This window comes from Mustela nigripes, chromosome 13 (assembly GCF_022355385.1).
Source record: "Mustela nigripes isolate SB6536 chromosome 13, MUSNIG.SB6536, whole genome shotgun sequence".
NCBI classification, from domain to species: domain Eukaryota; kingdom Metazoa; phylum Chordata; class Mammalia; order Carnivora; family Mustelidae; genus Mustela; species Mustela nigripes.
The window spans coordinates 60,257,609-60,278,906 of record NC_081569.1 but is presented as its reverse complement, the minus strand read 5'-3'; the positions used below and the strand labels follow the sequence as shown (position 1 = coordinate 60,278,906).

At 44.7% G+C, this 21,298-nt stretch overlaps 1 protein-coding gene across 1 annotated transcript in view; it reads right to left on the bottom strand.

Annotated features, from left to right (window-relative positions):
* Window positions 1-19,555, bottom strand: part of RTF1 (RTF1 homolog, Paf1/RNA polymerase II complex component) — a 54,533-nt gene extending 34,978 nt beyond the window's left edge. Inside the window, exons 1-2 of the mRNA XM_059372564.1 lie at window positions 19,344-19,555; window positions 1,976-2,086 (exon numbers count right to left, since the gene is read on the bottom strand). Coding sequence (XP_059228547.1) covers window positions 1,976-2,086; window positions 19,344-19,541 — 309 coding nt within the window. The 5' untranslated portion in view covers window positions 19,542-19,555. The remainder of the gene's footprint in view (window positions 1-1,975; window positions 2,087-19,343) is intronic.
* Window positions 19,556-21,298: the final 1,743 nt, after the last annotated feature.

The window sequence follows — 21,298 nt, the reverse complement described above, 5'->3', positions numbered from 1 at the left end:
GGTCCTGGAATCAAGCCCCGCATAGGACTCTCTGCTCAGTGGGGAACCTGCTTCCTCCTCTCTCTCTGCCTGCCTCTCTGTCTACTTGTGATCTCTGTCTGTCAAATAAATAAATAAAATCTTAAAAAAAATTTTTTTTTTCCTGGGGCACCTGAGTGGTTCAGTCGCATAAGCGTTTGACTAAATCTCAGCTTGGGTTCTGATCTCAGAGCTGTGAGTTCAAACCCCATGCTAGCGGGGGTAGGGGGATGGGGGGGTGGGGGTGGTGTGTGTGTGTGTGTGTGTGTGTGTGTGTGTGTCCGTCCGTCCCCCACTCCACCCCCAAGACTTCAGGGTATGAGATTCAAAAGAAAGGTGGTATCTAGCCTCTCTCCAGGAAATTGCTAAAGGGAAGAAAGTACTTTAAATCAAATGAGGAGGGGCACCTGGGTGGCTCAGTGGGTTAAAGCCTCTGCCTTCGGCTCAGGTCATGATCCCAGGGTCCTGGGATTGAGTCCCACATTGGGCTCTCTGCTCAGCAGGAAGCCTGCTTCCTCCTCTCTCTCTGCCTGTTTCTCTGCCTACTTGTGATCTCCGTCTGTCAAATAAAGAAATAAAATCTTTTAAAAATAAATAAATAAATAAAGTTATTGAAAAAAAACATGCACAAAAACCAGATTGCCATATGTTAGTGGGAAATACTTTAGCAAGACAAGAAGCTTTCTTTGGACAGATTGAATCAACAGCCTCAGGGTGATGGTGGTAATTTTTCAGGAGGAAAATTCAGCTGTTCATTGTTTGAACCAAGGTGACTTTCCCAAACTGTGTACCACCAAACAAAGCCCTAAAAGCTCTAGAACCTTAATGGAAGAGAGGGATGAAGGGAAAGGTCTTTGAAGCCCTCCTATGTGTTCCTCATTTGATTTATTTTATTTATTTATTTAAAGATTTTATTCATTTGACAGAGGTCACAAGTAGGCAGAAAGGCAGGCAGAGAGAGAGGAGGAAGCAGGCTCCCTGCTGAGCAGAGAGCCCGATGTGGGGCTCAATCCCAGGACCCTGGGATCATGACCTGAGCTGAAGGCAGAGGCTTTAACCCACTGAGCCACCCAGGCGCCCCAACTTTATTTATTTTAAAAAAGATTTTATTTATTCATTTGCCAGACAGAGATCACAAGTAGGCAGAGAGAGAGGAAGGGAAGCAGGGTCCCTGCTGAGCAAAAATCCCGATGCAGGGCTTGATCCCAGGATCCTGGATCATGACCTGAGCCAAAGGCAGAGAGAGGCTTTAACCCACTGAGCCACCCAGGCGCCCCTTATTTATTTATTTTTTAAGCCACAGTGAATATGGGGCTTCAACTCAGGACCCTAAGATCAAGAGTTGCATGCTCCACTGACTGAGACAGCCAGCCACCCCTACATAAGGCATTCTCTCTTTCTCTCTCTCTCTTTTTAAAATATTTCATTATTTATTTGAGAGAGAGAGAGTACTTGCATATGAGTGGGGGGGAGGGACAAAGGAGAGAATCTTCATGCAAACCCCTTGCTGACCACAGAGCCCAGTAGGGGGCTTGATCTTAAGCACTGAAATCATGACCTGAGGCAAAATCAAGAGTCCAGTGCTTAACTGACTGGCCACCCAGGCGTCCCCAGAATTTCTTCTCTTGCATGGGAGTGGAATGAAAACAATGACAAAAAAAAGATAAAATAAAGAGATGAAGACTAACAGGTTGTGCTTCTTCTTTTGCAGCAGGGCTGGAAACAAGTGACTAAACAATGGTGGCCAGTGCCATGCAGAGGGGCCTACCAGGTAACAGACAGCGGAAGGAAACATGAAAATTTGAAAGCTTTCCTTACACAATTTTTTTGTCCCTGAGAAGTTCTGGTACATCTCAGGCAGTAATGTCTCAGTTTAAGGAAAAGAGGCTGTCAGGAGTCACCAACTCAGGGCCCTCAAATACGACTCAGTCCCTGGGCCGATGCCCTCCACACCCACCTCGTCATCACTGTTGGACGTCTCCGAGTCTGAGGAGGCTGCAGGCTGACTCACAGGAGGCTCCTTCTCCTCAGAGTCACTCCGCTTCCGCTTTGCCAGGGACAAGAGCTCCTAACAGGGCAGAAGCAGACACATGAGTTTTGTTCAACACAGAAAAAACATTCAAGAATTGCAAAATGCCTAGGTCTCTTCTACCTCTTTGTGCTTTCAATCAAAAGACATCATCATGGGAACTTTCATCACCCAAGTAGACAGGCTGCCAGTATTCCTAAGCACTAAAGAAATGTTTTCAAAATTTGTTCCTTTCTTCTTAAAGGGAAATGTACATCTTAAATGGGAAAATGACTGGAAAACTGAACTGGAGGTTATTCCCAAATTGCCATCATTTCCTCTATAAGCTACAGATGTACTGATTCTTTGGAACTAATTTGAGAACCATATTTTTAAAGGTAATTTGCTCACTGTTCTTACTGGTATAGCTAACTAATACTCCAAGCATCCTCTTAATGTAAATCATGGAGAAACTGGATTTGTGGGACTATTCTGAATAAAGCTGACAAACTACAATTTTCTAAGAATTTTTTTTTAAGTGGGTTTCATACCCAACAAGGAGCCCAAAGTGGGGCTTGAACTCCTGACCCTGAGATCAAGACCTGATGTGAGATCAAGAGTCAGATGCTTAACCAACTGAGCCACCCAGGAGCCCTTCTAAGACCATCTTTTATTCTGAATGCTTGAACCATGGGGGGAAATAAGTATATTTTTGGTGTTTAATATTTCATTTATTTTATTTGACAGAAAGAGAGATCACAAGTAGACAGAGAGGAAGGCAGAGAGAGAGGGGGAAGTAGGCTCCCTGCTGAGCAGAGAGCCCAATGTGGGGCTTGATCCCAGGACCCTGAGATCGTGACCCGAGCAGAAGGCAGAGGCTCAACCCACTGAGCCACCCAGGCACCTCTATTTTTGGTGTTTAATCCAGAGCCTGACAACAGCAGTAAGTGTTCTGGCTTCTACCTCAGTATCCTAATTTGACAAACCAAATGTTCCCATTCACGACTATGCCTTGTCCTGGTGATTTATGACAGATTACAGGGGGAGGGATGTGCCATTAAGTGTCATGGCTAGAACCACACTTTGCTTTCACATGGTTCCTCTCTCCTCTTACTTCTCACCAACTCAGTCCAGTCACTCAAACATGCTACAAAAGGAAACTTCTCTAGTTCCTGCCCTCTGTAATATCAGTACTAGTTTGAAATTATACTGCCCTATCTAACATTTAATCTTTATGACAACCTGAAGGTAAGTATTGTCATCATCCCCATTTGAAGATGAAACTAAGCAGCAGGAAAGGTTAGAAACTTACTCAGGGTAACACAGCTAGTACATGATAGAGCCAGAATTCAAACCAGGGCAGATAGAACCCTACCTTGTAATTCAGTCATGGTCTACCACTCTAAAACATTTTCCCTTCTGCCAACGAAGAGAAAAATACAACTAATAAATACTAGAATGTTATTTATTGATGATGATGGTGCTATATAATTATAGGTCAAATGCCAAGATGGATTTTAAAATAATAGACTGCTATAAAGTATCTGTTTTCTTCTTCCAGTCTCTTTCTATTTTAGGAGTATACTCCCCTGGCCAGAATGAGAAAATGACCTTCTCAGATTAACAGCTGACCCGCTCTCTTCCTTCATAAGCAGTCATGAAATGTTACTCTTCTCATTTCACTGAAGAGAGGTACCACACCAACTTCCTCAAAAGGCTGAAGATCATAAGAACACTCAACTTTTTCATTCCAAAATAGTAACTCCTATTGACCAAATGCAAATTACAGCAATAAGTATGTGTGTTTACTGTGTTTTAAAGACTTGAGGAGGCACCTGGCTGGGTTAGTCCATGCAGCATGCCTCTTAATCCTGTGGTTGTGGGTTTGAGTGCCCCAACAGGGTATAGAGATTACTTAAAAATAAAATCTTAAAAACAACAAAACAAAGGGGCGCCTGGGTGGCTCAGTGGGATAAAGCCTCTGACTCGGCTAGGGTCATGATCCTGGGGTCCTGGGATCGAGTCCCACATTGGGCTCTCTGCTCAGCGGGGGGCCTGCTTCTTTTTCTCTCTCTGCCTGTCTCTCTGCCTACTTGTGATCTCTGCCTGTCAGATAAATAAAATCTTTAAAACAAAAACAAAAACAGGGGCAACAGGGTGGCCCAGTTGGTTATGCATCTGGCTTCAGCTCCGGTTATGATCTTGGGTCCTGGAACTGAGCCCTCCAATAGGCTCTGTGCTCAGTGGAGCATCTGCTTGTCCTTCTCCCTTGTCCCTCCATCCACCCACGTGCATAGGCACATGCACGCATGCGCGCTCTCTCTCTGATAAATGAAATCTTTAAAAACATAAATAAATAGGATGCCTGGGTGGCTCAGTCAGTTAAGCAGCTGCCCTTGGCTCAGGTCATGATCCTAAGGTCCTGGGATCAACTTCCGCATCAGGCTCCTTACTCTGCGGGGATCCTGCTTCTCCCTCTGCCTGCCACTCCCCCTGCCTGTGCTCACTCTCTCTGATTAAATAAATAAATAAATAAATAAATAAAATTGAAAAGTTAAAAAAAAAAAACCCAGGTGTAATTTACATATAGTACATTTTATCCTGTTTTATGTATAAATTCTAAGAATTTGACAAATACATGCAGTTTAACCATTCCCACAATCAAGATATAGGACAATTCTATCATCCCCACAAATATTGCTATAATTTACATTTGGTCAAGAGGAGTTACTGTTTCGGTCTTAAAAACAAGTAGAATGTTCTCACGATCTTTAGCCTTTTCAGGAAGTCAGTGCTCTTTATATCCCTCCTCCATCCTCCGACAACCACAGACCTGTTTTCTGCGCCTAAAGACAAATCTGCCTATTGTAGACTATCACATAAATAGAATCGTACAGTATGCAGCCTTTTGGGTCTGACTTCTTAGCATAATGCCTTTGAGATTCATCCATGTGTCAGCACATATTAGTAGTTTGTTCCGTTTTCTTGTTAAGTAGTATTCCATTGTCTGGATGTACCATACTTCGCCAGCTGAAAAACATTTGGGTTGTTTCCATTTGGAGGCAATTACATCCTCATATGTAGGTTTTTGAGTACATGTAAGGCTTTTTTTTTTTTTTTTTTTTTTTTAAGATTTATTTTATGGGTGACTCGATTGGTTAAGCATCAAACTCTTGATTTCAGCTCAGGTCATGATCTCCAGGTCCTGGCTGGGACTAAGCCACATCAAGGTTCCTACTCAGGGGGTAGTCTGCTTCAACCTTTCCCTCTCTCTCTGCCCTTCCCCCCTGCTCATGCTCTCTCTCCTAAATAATTTTTTTAAAAATCTTGGGACCCCTGGGTGGCTCAGTCTTGGATATCTGCCTTTGGCTTGGGTTGTGGTCCCAGGATTCTGGAATCGGCCCCGCATCGGGCTCCCTGCTCAGTGGGAAGCCTGCTTCTCCCTCTCCCACTCCCTCTCTCACTGTCTCTCTGCGTCAAATAAATAAATAAAGGGGCACCTGGGTGGCTCAGTGGGCTAAGCCTCTGCCTTTGGCTCTGGTCATGACCTCAGGGTCCTGAGATTGAGCTCCCCATCAGGCTCTCTGCTCAGTGTAGAGCCTGCTTCCCTCCCTCTCTCTGCCTACTTGTGAACTCTCTCTGTGTCAAATAAATAAAATCTTAATAAATAAATAAATAAAATCTTTTTTAAAAAATCTATTTTAGGGGCACCTGGGTGGCTCAGTGGGTTGGGCCTTTGTCTTCGGCTCAGGTCAGGATCTCAGGGTCCTGGGATCGAGCCCCACATCGGACTCTCTGCTCGGCGGTGAGCCTGCTTCCTTCCCTTCTCTCTGCCTGCCTCTCTGCCTACTTGTGATCTCTCTCTGTCAAATAAATAAAAAATTTTTTAAAAAATCTATTTTAGAAAGAGAGTGTGTATTGGCAAGATAACTTGAGTCGGGCAGGGGGTGGGTGGCCAGAGGGAGTAGGAGAGAAAAATCCTCATCCCTGCTAAGCTTGGAGCCCAATGTGGACCTTGATCCTCAGACCCTGAGATCATGACCTGAGCCCAAATCGAGTCAGATGTTTAACTGCCTGAGCCACCCAGGTACCCATATATATATATATATATATATTTTTTTTTTTTTTTTAAGATTTTATTTATTTATTTGACAGACAGAGATCACAAGTAGGCAGAGACGCAGGCAGAGAGGAGGAAGCAGGCTCGGTCCGGGCATCGGGTTCGGTCCCTGGGATCATGACCTGAGTGAAGGCAGAGGCTTTAACCCACTGAGCCACCCAGGTGCCCCTAAATGTAAGTTTTTATTTCACTTCGGTAAATACCTAGAAGTGGGATTACTGGGTTACATGGTAACTGGCATATGGCCTTTACTGTTATCTTTTTCCCTACATTATCTTAATGCAAATTTATAAAATTTAGAAAGATTTCTGGTAAGTAATCTCTTTCCTGACCCTTTGAGGTTCAGAGATGCACTAGAAATCTGTTTTAATACCAACTCATTTTAACAGGGATTTAGATAACTATCAATCAAATCCTATCCTGAAACATTAACTATTAGTAGACATTCATCAAAAGCTACTACAACTAAAGTGCTAAAAAGTTAATACTGCCTTCCTGTTAAAGTTCCCCTCTATACTAAAAACCTAACAATGGCTCTCCTTCACCAATGAACAACTGCATCTGATAGACACAGACCTCCCACGACACAAATACCATATTAACCATAGTATGGTGACAGCAAAGAGCTTTTTTTTTTTTTTTTTTAAGATTTTACTTATTTGACAGAGAAGAGTTTACAAGTAGGCAGAGAGGCAGGCAGGCAGAGGAGTGGGGGAAGCAGGCTCCCTGCTGAGCAGAGAGGCCAATGTGGGGTTGGATCCCAGGAACTGAGGTCATGACCTGAGCCAAAGGCAGAGGCTTAACCCACTGAGCCACCCAGGTGCCCCAGCAAAGACCTTCTTAATAGTGTGATATATACCCTTTCCACAAGTTAAGATTTGTGCAGGAAGTTACTGGGGGAACTCATGTCAAGGTTCTCTTTATGGTCAAGTCTGCTAATCTACTTAGGGCTTGTAAGTACAGGTAAACAGAACAATGTGCAACAGAAAGGTCTTTTGAACATGCACATGTGAAAAGACCATCAGACTGACCACCTGTAGGGGTGACTGATTCAACACCTGGACTTTGAAAGTTAATCTAGAACTGATTCACGCATAGCCTGTAGGTCCACTGGCAGCTCTCTCCTGCCAGCTGGATTCAACTGTACCATGCTGTTGAGATAAGTCTGTGTGTCCAGTGGCTCTCTCCCATCACCGTCCCTATTTCATCTCATCCAGTAAAAACCTTCCCTACCTATCTCGGTATTCATCTAAGGGAATGGTAGTCGGGGGTGACAGCATGGCATATAAAATTTAAGCCAAACTACAGATCTGGCTAAATTAAGGCTAATGCCCAACATACTACAGGTATGGCTGTGTAGGATGCCTCATCTGGCTTCTAGAGTTTCATGAACATTAACATTGCTTAAAAGCTGTATTTAACATTAAAATAGACTGCCAAAATTGAGACCCTAAAATAAAGCAAGTCTCACAGCCCTAAGGTAATCTTTGTTAAAATAGCATTATTCTGGGGGCACCTGGGTGGCTCAGTGGGTAAAGCCGCTGCCTTCGGCTCAGGTCATGATCTCAGGGTCCTGGGATCAAGCCCCGCATTGGGCTCTCTGCTCGCAGGAGCCTGCTTTCCCCGTCTCTCTCCCTGCCTGCCTCTCTGCCCACTTTTGGTCTCTATCTGTCAAATAAATAAATAAAATCTTTTTTAAAAATTAGCATTATTCTGGTTAAGTTTAGACTTTTAATCCCATCAATATGTGAAGATTCATAAACCTTAACATTTAATCCCCCTCCCCATCATTCACAGTGTACACTTTGTGATGTCATATCAGAATCAACTGGTAGTAAAGCAACCTAGCTCCCTCTCACTTACTTAAAGGAAATTAAACCTCATCTCTTTAATCAAACCTCCCATGATCACATGAAAGTGGGATAAATATTCTGCACCCCAGAATGAGACTAAACCCTATGGATGGGCCTCAGAGGTTTTTATAGCTAATTAGCATGCTGAGCTCTTTTTCCCTTATTTGAATATTCCACAAACTAACTACTATAAATAATTTCTACCAGCTAGTACGACCAAACATCTTGGTTTGCTCAGGACAGTCCTGGTTTTAGCACCGAAAGTCCTGAATTCTAGGAAACTCTTCAGTTCCAGGAAACTGGGATAGATAGTCACCTGACTACCAGCACCTATCATGTACCTCCAAGCCCTGGGGAGACAGTCATGAAAAAGGATACAGAGTCCTTGACCTCATGAAATTTAAAACTGAGTGAGGGAGACAAATAATAAACAGAAAAAACTCATTACATCTCATGATAAGTGCTAAGAAGAAGAGAATCAAGTGAATGGGGAATGTATCTGAGATACAGTGATCTGAGGAGGCTTCTCTGAAGCAGCGACCTTTAGGCTGAGACTAGGACCTTTGAAGGACCTTTGCAGTTTTCTGGACAGACATCTTCAGATGGAACAGCTTGGCTTAGTCAAATAACTAAGAAGAACCAGTGGGACTGGAGCTTGGCAGGCAAGGGGGAGAACAGCGAAAGGTTGGTTACAGGTTAAGAAGAAACCAGATCATTCCAGGGTTTATAAAACAGGACCAGGAGCAAGCATCTCATTTGAAGGCAATGGGAAGTCACCAAATGGTTTTAAGTGGAGTAATCATCCCCAGAGAGTTTTTTTTTTTTTAATTTTTTAAAAATTTATTCGACAGAGAGAGATCACAGTAGGCAGAGAGACAGGCAGAGAGAGAGGGGGAAGCAGGCTCCCTGCAGAGCAGAGAGCCCGATGTGGGGCTGGATCCCAGGACCCTGGGATCATGACCTGAGCCAAAGGCAGAGGCTTAACCCACTGAGCCACGCAGGTACCCCACCAGAGGGTTTTTTAAAGAGCTTTCTGACAGAAGAGGAATAGACCAGAGGGGCCAGAGCAGAAGTACGGGAAGGAGTCAGAAGGAATCCATAGGAATGTCATCAGAGTGGATGGTGACCTGGACATGAGAAGTCGTCACAGAAACAAAGAGAAGAGGAAGAACTAGAAAGATAATGAGGAAAGAGTAGTAAATCACATATGTTTAAATCTGAGATATTAGGGCACCTGGATGGCTCAGTAGGTTAAATGTCTGACTCTTGATTTGGGCTCAGGTCATGATCTCAGGGTTCTGAGACTAAGCCCCATGCTGGGCTCTGCACGGCATGGAGCCTGCTTAAGATTCTCCCTCTTGGAGAATAAATGAAACAAGATGGGATTGGGAGGGAGACAAATCATAAGTGACTCGTAATCTCACAAAACAAACTGGGGGCAGGGGGGTTCGGAAAGGGGGGTTGGGGTTATGGACATTGGGGAGGGTTATGTGCTGGGGTGAGTGCTGTGAAGTGTGTAAACCTGGCAATTCACAGACCTGTACCCCTGGGGATAAAAATATGTTTATTAAAAAAAAAAAAAAAAAAAAAGATTCTCCCTCTCAGGGCGCCTGGTTGGCTCAGTGAAGCCTCTGCCTTCAGCTCAGGTCATGATCTCAGGGTCCTGGGATTGAGCCCCGCATCGGGCTCTCTGCTCGGCGGGAAGCCTGCTTCCCCCTCTCTCTGCCTGCCTCTCCGCCTACTTGTGATCTCTGTCTGTCAAATAAATAAGTAAAATCTTAAAAAAAAAAAAAAAAAGATTCACCCTCTCCCAATTTGAGAGGTATGGTATGGGGCTGTGGGGATAGGGAAGGAAAAAATGAAACAAGATGGGATCGCGAGGGAGACCAACTGTAAGAGACTCTTAATCCCACAAAACAAATTGAGGGTTGCTGGGGGGATGTGAGGGGCTGGGTTATGGACACTGGGGAGGGTATATGCTATGGTGAGTGCTGTGAAATGTGTAAGCTTGAAGATACACAGACCTGTACCCCTGGGGCAAATAATACATTATACGTTTAAAAAAAAAAAAAGAAAAAAAGGTGTGGGGGGGGTGCCTGGGTGGCCCAGTGGGTTAAGCCTCTGCCTTCAGCTCAGGTCATGATCTCAGGGTCCTGCGAATTGAGACCCACAATGGGCTCTCTGCTCAGTGGGGAGCCTTGTTCCCCCTCCCTCTCTCTCTGCTTCTCTGCCTACTTGTGATCTACTCTCTCTGTCAAATAAATAAAATTAGAAAAAAAAAAAAAAGATTCTCCCTCTCCCTCTGCCCTTCCTCATCTCTTTCTCTCCCTTCCCCTACCCTAGAAAAAAAATTTTTTTGAGATGTTAATTCCTACTCTTTCTTTCATAACAAAACTATCCATAGAGGAACAGGATTCCAAAAGTGGACACTTGGTTACCTTTCAGGAGTAAGGAATGGAGCTACGGTGTATATGTATGTTTTTGGGACATGGAGGTATTTGTTTTGCTGGAACTGTTTCAACAAGCATCTACTATTTTTTTAAGATTTTATTTATTTGTCAGAGAGAGAGGGAGAAAGAGAAAGAAGACAACAGAGGCAGAGGGAGAAGCAGGCTCCCCGCTGAGCAGGGAGCCCAACATGGGACTCGATCCCAGGATCCCAGGATCCATGACCTGGGCTGAAGGTAGACACTCAAACAACTGAGCGCCCAGGTGCCCCACACTAATTTTATTTTTTCATGCTTTTTAAAAATATATTTATTTATTTGAGAGAGAGCAATAGAGTGTATGTGCACACAAGCGGGAGAAGGGGCAGAGGGAGACGGGGAGAAAGGGAGAAAAGCAGACTCCCTGCTAAGCACGGAACCTGATGTGGGGCTTGGTTCCAGGACCCTGAGATCATGACCTGAGCTGAAATAGAAAGTCAGAAGCTTAGGGATTAGGGTTAGGGACTGTTAAGTGTCTGCCTTAGGCTCTGGCCATGATCCCTGGGTCCTGGGATCAGGTTCAACCTTGGCTGGGGGGGTGGGGGCGGGTGGTCCCTGCTCAGCAGGGAGCCTGCTTCTCCCTCCCCCTGCTGCTCCCTCTGCTTGTACACACTCTCTCTCTGGCAAAGAAATAAATAAAATCTTCAATTAAAAAAAAAAAGAAGAGTTGGACGCTTAAATACTGACCTACCCAGATGCCCCTCTACTATTTTTATTGAAAGAAAATAAATCCAAACAATGAATAAATAAATAAATAAATAAATATATATATATGCCCCTCTGACTTAATTCCAAAGTGGCAGTATAACAATGTTTCATATTTCACATGATTGCCACTAAATGTGGCAACTTCCCCTTCAAATTTCCAGCCAAGTAATTATAACTGTAGATAAAATACTGAGTTGTATAAATGCCCACATTACAGAACTGACAGAATCATTTTTCAACCCATTTAAAAGGTACCTAAAATTAAAAAAAAAAAAAGTATACTATTGTTACTTGTTTTTACTTGCAAGGTTCCCTTTTCTAATATACTTTCTAACTAATGCACATTTCTTCTACCCCTTTAAAGGGGTATCAGTATTATAGTAGAGGGGCTGGAGTCAGAACTCCCAAATTGACACTCTTATCTCTGAGTAAGCCTGCTATAACCAGAAAAGTCAGAACACTTCCCACCACAGATAGGCCAAGTAGCATTTGCATATTCAACAAAGATTAAGTGCTTACTCCCTGTCAGGCATTATTTTTTCTTCTTTTTAATGATTTTATTTATTTATTCCAGAGAGACAGAGAAGCAGAGGGAGAATGACAAGCGGACTCTGAGCTGAGTGCAGAGCATAATGCAGGGCCGGATCTCAGGACCCTAGGATCATAACCTGAGTCAAAGATAAGAGTTGGACACTCAACCAACTGAGTCACCCAGGCAGCCCAGGCAGGCATTATTTTCAACTACGCACTCGACACCTCCCCTTAGATCTATCACAGACAACTTTAAAATCTTCACCTTTAAACCTCATCTTCCCCCAGGTTCCCCATCTCATGCCAGGAACAATCAGTCATCAAGTCCTCTCATTTTATCTTGAATATTCCTTTCCATCCAATCAAAAGTACTTCAGTTGTCTCTCTAAGTACCAAACCAGTCCAAGTCAGGCATTCATTCAGCAACCACTGACAGGATACCTGCTGCACATCAGGCACTGGATTAGGTGCAGGGATATTATAGTGAACAAACAGCCTTGCATGCCTGGAGCTTCCATTCTAGTGGAACTAATGCTTTCCACCATCTCTCACCTGGACTTTCTCTGCCACCTAACTGATGTCCTTTCTCCAAATTACTTTCCACATAACAGCCTAAGCAAAGTGTTTTTCTTTTTCTTTATTTTTTAAAAAAGATTTTATTTCTTTACCTGACAGAGAGAGAGAGATCACAAGTAGGCAGAGAGGCAGGCAGAGAGAGGGGGAAGCAGGCTTCCTGCTGAGCGGAGAGCCCGATGCGGGACTCGATTCCAGGACCCTGATATCCTGACCCGAGCAGAAGGCAGAGGCTCAACCCACTGAGCAACCCAGGCATCCCTTTGTTTTTCTTTAGAGAGAGAGAGAGAATGCACACACACAAGGGAGAGCACAAGCAGGGGGAGGAGGCGGCTCCTGGCTGAGCAGGGAGCCTGACGTGGGGCTGGATCCCAGGATCTGGGAAGCACAGCCTGAGCTGAAGGCACATGCTTAACAGACTGAGCCACCCAGGTGCCCCTAAGCAAACTTTTTAAAAGACAAACCTGGGGACGCCTGGGTGGCTCAGTGGGTTAAAGCCTCTGCTTTCAGCTCAGGTCGTGATCCCAGGGTCCTGGGATCGGGTCCCGCATCGGGCTCTCTGCTTCGGCGGGAAGCCTGCTTCCTCCTCTCTCTCTCTGCCTGCATCTCTCCTACTTGTGATCTCTGTCTGTCAAATAAATAAATTAATTTAAAAAAAAAAAAAAGAGCTTTCTGGGCTAAAAACATCTTTAAAAAAAAAAAATAAATAAAATAAAAGACAAACCTGACCACCTCTTCAAGCTTAAAAGTCTTCAGTGGTTTCTCATTACCCTCAGAAACAAGTCCAAAGTCCTTAACATTGCCAACATGGCCCTACCAATAAACTTTAAAACTTTTTAACCCCAGCTCACAATAAGATAAATTCTACCTCATGAGCCAGGATACTCGTACATGTATATATGCAAAATACAGGTTACAGGAAACAACACTCCTTTTTACTAAGTCTGACCATGATGTTTTCTTTTTTAAGATCTTTTTTTAAAGTAATTGCTACTCCCAATACAGGGCTCAAACTTACAACCCCAAGATCAAGAGTCACATGCTCTACTGACTGAGCCAGCACCCCTGATGTTTTCTATTTGATTCAATTTCATTTTCATTTTTAAGGCTGGTTTTGATTCACTAAACTGACTTTTCCATCTTCAAAGGCTCCAAACAGGGTCTACTGCAGTTTCATTTGTACCTTCTCTCTCCAACCTGTTATATATACTCCAGTCGCTGTGTGTTTCTTTCAGTTTCATTAGGGTGCTAGGTCCTTCCTGCCTCAATGCTTTTGAGCATGCCAGTCCCTCAACCATGAACACGCAACACATCTCTGTACTCTTCATCTCCTAATCTTTTCCTTAACACACATTCCAAATCTGTGTGTTACTCCCTCCAGAGTAGTCTAGGGCCACTTGCTATGCTCTCACAGTATCACTGCTCTTCCCTCACAGCCTCTAATGAAACTGTGATGAAATGACTCTGAGCAATGCCTGCCCCACACTCACCCCCTCCTCTCTGTCTCCTCTAATCTCCTTGGAAGTGGAAACTGCTTCCATTTTGTTGACCCAGTAGCCTCAGTGCCTAACACTGTCTAACACATTTGTTCAAAGATAAACAATCTCTGCCCTTGGGGATCTTACAGTCTAGGAAGGGAGTAATAAATATACCAACAGATCTGGTGTTGAGTTTTCCCTAAAAGCTTCTCTGTTAGAGCTCCCATGAGACTCAATCTTCCTGCACAGAAAAGGTGAGTGAAATTAACAAATGAGTTACATCAAGCTGAATGCAACATTAGGACACAAGTTAAAAGCTTCACAAGCAAGGTGCCTGGGTGGCTCAGTCCTTAAATATCTGCCTTTGGCTTGGGTCATGATGCCAGAGTCCTGGGATCGGGTCCCACATCGTGTTCCCTGCTCAACAAGAAGTCTGCTTCTCCCTCTCCCCTGGCTTGTGTTCACTCTCTCACTAACTCTCTGTCAAATAAATAAATAAAATCTTTAAAAAAAAAAAAAAAAAAAACCCAAAACCAAAAACTTCATTCTTCTCGCAAGTTTTTCATCCTAGATTTCTACGAAATTCTGCTCTAATATAAAAAAGACCACATGGGTGCCTGGGTGGCTCAGTCAGTTAAGCGACTGCTTTCAGCTCAGGTCAGGATCCTGGAGTCCTGGGATGAGTCCCACATCCAGCTTCCACACCTCTCATGTTCTCTCTCTCTCTCTCTCTCTCTCAGTCCTCTCTCTCTCACACAAATAAATAAAATCTTAAAAAAAAAAAAAAAGACTACAAAAGAGGCACAACTTTTAAATTTAAACTCGCTGCATGGCTTCAGTCAGTTAAGCATCTGCCTTCAGGTCAGGGTCCTGGGATGAGTCCTGTGTTGGGCTCCCTGCTCAGTGGGGAGTCTGCTTCTCCCTCTGCCTCTCCCCTGGCTTGTGGTCTCTCTTCTTCTCTCTCAAATAAACAGAATCTTTAAAAAAAAAATAATAATAAGCTTCCCAACTTTTATGCGGAAGGTTTATGGAAGAAGGATACTTTGTAACAATGGTATTGCTAGAAAATATTTACAGGCCTGTTCTTTCTTTTTTTAAAAAAAGATTTTATTTATTTATTTGACACACAGAGAGAGAAATCACAAGTAGGCAGAGAGGCAGGCAGAGGAGGGGGTGGGAAACAGGCTCTCTGCTAAGCAGAGAGCCTGATGTGGGACTCGATCCTAGGATGCTGAGATCATAACCTGAGCTGAAGGCAGAGGCTTAATCCACTGAGCCACCCAGGCGCCCCGGGCCTGTTCTTTCAAAGACAAATTGAATTATTGCTACTTCAAGTATCATAAGCAGAGAAAAAGAGGACATGACAACATCACCATTTTAAATAAGAGAGGATATTATGAAATAAAGCATTCCAGTATGCAAGTAGCCCAATTTTTTTTCTTAAGGCAGAGTAAAGTTTTTTAAAATACGGAGTTGTATTGATCTGAACAGAGAACGCTATTCCTTTATTATCTTGGATGCTTTTCATTTTATAAGACACACTGCATAAATATTCGTAATGACTCACATCCATTATACCCATGGAAGTACATGACAGGGTAGAAAAACAAAAACAAAAACAACAAAAGCTAGGTTTGCCTCAAATTCTTTTCCAAAAGGCACCAAAAGCAAGTATCTTAAGGATTTGCAATTTTAAAATGTTCAAGATGGGGCACCTGGGGGGGGTGCAGTCAGTTAAGCATATGACTCTTGGTTTTGGCTCAGGTTGTGATCTCAGGGCCATGCGATTGAGCCCTGCATCCAGCTCTGCGCTGAGTGCAGAATCTGCTTAAGATGCTCTCTCCCTCTGCCTCTGCCCCTCCCGCTAGCTCTCTAAAATAAATAAAGGAATCCTTTAAAAAAATGTTGAAGGGTATGCCCAACATAAAAAATAAGGTCACTAAGAAGTCACACGTAAAAAAGAAATCCTTCAAATTCTCAAAGGTCTGAGTTTTTAAAATCTTTCAAAGTTAAAACAATTTAAACTACTCCAATTCAGTTCCTACACACCTCTCGTCCCATCATGAAAGGAAAAAAGGAAATAGGTCTCAATAAAAAGCATCCCAACAGGGGCGCCTGGGTGGCTCAGTGGGTTAAGCCGCTGCCTTCGGCTCAGGTCATGATCTCAGGGTCCTGGGATCGAGTCCCGCATCGAGCTCTCTGCTCTGCAGGGAGCCTGCTTCCTCCTCTCCCTCTCTCTGCCTGTCTGCCTGCTTATGATCTCTGTCTGTCAAATAAATAAATAAATTAAAAAAAAAAAAAAAAGCATCCCAACAATTCAAACAGCTTCGAGATTTAGAATAGCCAAGAGCTCTGCTACCTCAAACATCTTTGTCCAGTTTTCTTCTTATGCGCACACTATAGATGGGACAGAAGGCTATTTCTCTCCCAAACGACTTAGTGTCTTACCAAAAAGATTAGCTTGCACACAGACAGTAGTCTCAGTCGTTAATATAAATGAGTACCTGGGCTGTATCTGGTAAAGGTGCAGAGTCCAGGGCTCTATCCCCTGAGGGTCTGATTCAGTAGGTCTGGGATGGGAGCCCCTGCAAAGTACATTTTTTTTTTTTAAAAGATTTTATTTATTTATTTGACAGAGAGAGATCACAAGTAGGCAGAGAGGCAGGCAGAGAGAGAGAGAGGAGGAAGCAGGCTACCTGCTGAGCAGAGAGCCCGATGCGGGACTCGATCCCAGGACCCTGAGATCATGACCTGAGCCGAAGGCAGCGGCTTAACCCACTGAGCCACCCAGGCGCCCCTGCAAAGTACATTTTAAACAAGCAACCCAGGCAGCTTCTGACACAGATGGTCCTCCTCCCACCATCAGAAAAAATCAGCATAGTAGGTTCACCTGCCTTACCTTCAACAAGGACTAAGTTGGAAATAACATTTCTAACATAATGACTTCTACTCCCATCTGGAAAACCTGGGAACAAGGACCTCCTTTTCTAACTGCTTCACTCTTACACTAGACACTCAGAGATTTCTTATGGTTTTGTCTTTTCCACAAGGACCTTACAGTAGATAGCAAATATGATGTTATACCCACAATGAAGACCTAGAACTAGATGGAGCAGCCCAACGCATCTTGGTTAGAAAGGCCCAGATGCACTGATTTTATTCTGAGGATTCCAAAGACCCCCAAACCAGTCTGACTTTGATTTTCTCCTAAAGGTCTTTGGTGAAAACTTCTAGAGGGCAGAGATCTTTGTTTTTCAGTCCTCTGAGAGCCTGGTGCATTGCTGAACAGACAGAGGCACAGGCGCCTCTGTTAGGATGTGCAGGGAAAGGGAGTTTTGATCTGGTTCCCATCTGATAAAAGAATGCCACCTAACCGTGGCTGAAGAGAAGAAAGTTGAAATTGCTGTTAAATTCTATTAGGTATTACTTACAAATTTTATGCTAATTTCTTTTTATAAACAGATAGAGTTGGGTTTAAAGTTGCAATCCCTTCCAGTATCCACTTTGGAAGAGCTAGCTCTTTGTGGATCAGGTAAAACCTCTCTACCACAAAAGGGAGCTCTGAATTCATTTCATTTGTTAGAATTCTGTGGGCCATCATTGCAGACAGAGTAATTTGCAGCTTAGTTCATTCACCATCAGAACAGATGTCTTAGAGTGCTTTACCAAGGAAGCTCCCAAATAATCTTTTTAATTGTTATAACAATTTCCTCCACACTACTGAATGTACTTTACAAACCTGAATTCTAGCAACAAGTAAAATGACCACAAAACATCATTCTAATTTTGCACTCTGAAAAATTAAAAGACTAACAAATTGAGCTGGTATAGTGAAGAGTATGTGCCTTACTATCGTGCAGATTTGGAGTTCAAATTCTAACTCTACCAGTAATAAGTTGTGTGAATCTAGGTAAGTTTCTTCTTCAACCTCCATCTTCCTCATATGTAAAATGCAGAAAATGACACAAAGTTCACCATAATCTGAAAACTTTACAATATAAATAAATAAAGCACTTGAGGTGACCAGTTCAACCCAAGCACTACGTAAATGGTAGCTGGTGTTTTTACTGGAAATACCCACATTTCTAAATTTAAAAAAACTGCCAATCTAAAATTATCAAACTTTTCCAGCCAAGAATATATTTTTTATATTTTTGTAAATTTTAGGAGCCTTTCATAAATTTCAGGAGCCTTTCAGTGAGAACATTTTCAACTTACCTTTCAATATCTATCCCCAAACAAGGTTTTCTCCCTTTGATGAAACCCCACAACTTTCCCACCTCCATACCATTTTCAAAACAGTCCTCTTTTCTTAAACACATTTCCAGGCCCTTCTTCTTAAAGTTCACCCATTTCATGCCCTAATACTTTAGTCCTGAGACCTGTGGCCTAATACAAAGAACCTCCAGGAAGCCATTTATACAAAAGCCTTAGTTTGCAAGTGTTCATACCAATATTAATTCTTACAAATACTTGATCCTTTTAATAGCACAATTAGATACTCAAGGCTAATACTGTATCTAGAGTTTACAGTTACAGACAAAAGATACATAGCTAGAAAACAGCAGAGCCAGCCTAGAACTCAAAATTTCATATTCTAAATTCAGAACTCTCTCTTTTTAACTTCTAAAGCTACTACCTCTTACATACTCTTTGTATCATTTGTTCACAAAACATGGTGGGGGGGTACTCTTTCATTCTTCTAGTATCACTAGAGCACTGCTGTAAAGGACAGCTTCCTCCCTACAATATTTTCTAGAGCATAAAAACAGTTCAACCCCAAGACAGTGAGACCAAAAGTTACTTTCAATCCTGCACAATCCTCAAGTAAGAAAGAATTCTGGGATGCTGCATGAAAAGAGCCAAAAAGCCTCAGTCATAGCCCTTCTAAGTTTTCCTATATATTTCTCCACTTCTGGCCTCTTTCCTTCTCCCAAGAGTTTTCTTTGGTCTGACATCTCAACCGGGACCCTTCTCAACCACAAACGACCCTAGCTGCCAAACAGATTTGCGCCCACAGCTAAGTCTTCCTCATCAAGCACGGCATAAGTTCCCCGGAACGTTTAAGGGGGTCTCTCCTCCAGGTCCACACCTCTAATCTGAAAAACTTCATCTTCCAGAGCCCGCACCATCTCGCCCCCCGCCCCCACCACCCCCACACTCACCCATGCACCTCCTCCAAAATCTCCCAGCCTCCCTGGTTGGCGGGCGATACTTCCTATCTCTCCGGGCCCGGATTGCCGGGCCTGCAGCCCGCCGCCCCGATCTGACCCCGGCAGATCATGGACCCCTCTGGTCCCCCGAGCCCGAGGCCCACCAGCCTGGTCCCTGCCCCGCCTCCCCGCCCAAGGCGCCAAGTCCTCGGGGTTCCGACTCCAGGCCCCGGCCGGACTCTGAGGGCCCCTGGTGCTGCGGAGAGGACAAAAAAGAGGTGGCAGCGGTGATCAGGGCACGGGGCGGGCCGGGAGCTCCGGCCGGGAGGCCCCGGGCCCGGCCGGCTCCAGGCTCCCGTGGCCCGGACTCAGCCCTCCCGCTCCGCCGGCCCGCGCCTCCGCGGCCTGCCCTCACCTGATCCAGGTTCTCATCGCTGCCGCTGTCCTCCGTGTCCGAGTCGATCACGACGCGGCCTTTCCGCTTCTTTACCATGGTGGTCCCCCGGCTCCCACGCCGGACGCCGCCCGGACTCCCCTCTTGCCCGCCTGCCAGTGGGACCGCCACTGCCGCCGCCGCCGCCGCCGCTCGACCCACACAAAGGCGACCGCGCATGCGCGCTCCGCTCCGCCCCTGGCCCCGCCCCCCGCTCGTCGCACGCCGTTCGCCGGCGCCCGGTGCCCCGCCCTGCCCCACCCCCGACGCAACGTGGGAGGCGGGCCCCGGTACAGGGTTGGGTTCCGGACAGGGGACAGTGGTCCTGTACTCTGCTCCGGCCTCTGGAAGATTTGGGTGAGTCTCCTGTGCGGGGCTGGAGCTTGGTGTGCTACGTACCTGTAGTGAACTGGCGTTGCAATCATCTGGGTCTGCTCTGACAAGCCTTACAACTGGTCTGCACTGATGGAGTGTCAAGTGCGCCGTCAGGGGCTTGCCCGCCTGGAAGACACAAGTAGGCTGGACCACGCAGAGGGCACCGGTCAGGGATAAAGCCTGCCTACCTGGGCTGTGCAGGTGACACCTGAGCTGGAACGTGGAGGATGCATCCAAGTTACCCAAAAGAAGAATAGAAGGAAGGTTGTCCCAAGCAGAGAACCGCATGGGCAAAGGCCCGTAGATAATTGAAAAAATTGGGTTCAGGGAATTGAAAGTTCATTATGGAACAGGGAATATGGTGTGTGTGGAGGGACTCAGGGGCCACAACCTTCAGTGCCTAATAAGTTATATTCAGAAGTTTGAACCTCAGTATTGAAAGATTTTAAACTGAAGAACGACGTTATTAGCTTTGTGTTTTAAAAAGATTACTCTGGGAGCAGTGTGGCGAATGAATGAGAAGGAAGGGAGCCCAAGGGCGAGGAGGCCACTTAAGCTGTTGGTGTCATTATGGCAGGCGATGATGGTGCCCCAAACCAAAGAAGAGGCAATGCAAATGAAAAGAAGTGGATGGATTCTGCATAATTTGGAAGGTAGAATTACCAAGACCTGAATATTATTTGGGAGAGAGTGTAAGGCGAGGTCCCAAGCACAAGTGATGTCTTAGATCCTGGCTTAGGAAGCTGATGGTGAGTGGGCCCTTCATCAATATGAGAAACACAAGTGTAAAGGAGGTTTGGGAAACTGGTGTATGAAGGAAAAAAGTTCAGTTTTTTGCTTGTTGAGGTCAGTTAATTATGGTTTTTTTTTTAAGATTTTATTTATTTTATTTGACAGAGAGAGAGATCACAAGTAGGCAGAGAGGCAGGCAGAGACTGAGGGGGAAGCAGGCTCCCTGCTGAGCAGAGGGCCCGATGCGGGGCTCGATCCCAGAACACTGAGATCATGACCTGAGCCGAAGGCAGCGGCTTTAATCCACTGAGCCACCCAGGCGCCCCAATTATGGTTTTTTTTTTTAAGATTTTATTTATTTATTTGACAGAGAGAAATCACAAGTAGACAGAGAGGCAGGCAGAGAGAGAGAGGGAAGCAGGCTCCCTGCTGAGCAGAGAGCCCGATGCGGGATTCAATCCCAGGACCCTGAGATCATGACCTGAGCTGAAGGCAGCAGCTTAACCCACTGAGCCACCCAGGCACCCCGAGGTCAGTTAATTAAAAGAGCAACCTCAGGGGCACCTGGCTAGCTCAGTCTGTAGAGCATATGATTCTTGACTTTGGAGTCATGAGTTTGAGCCCCATGTTGGACATAGAAATTACGTTAAAAAATAAAGGGCAATTGGGACGCCTGGGTGGCTCAGTTGGTTGGACGACTGCCTTCGGCTCAGGTCATGATCCTGGATTCCTGGGATCGAGTCCCGCATCAGGCTCCCAGCTCCATGGGGAGTCTGCTTCTCTCTCTGACCTTCTCCTCGCTCATGCTCTCTCCCACTGTCTCTCTCTCA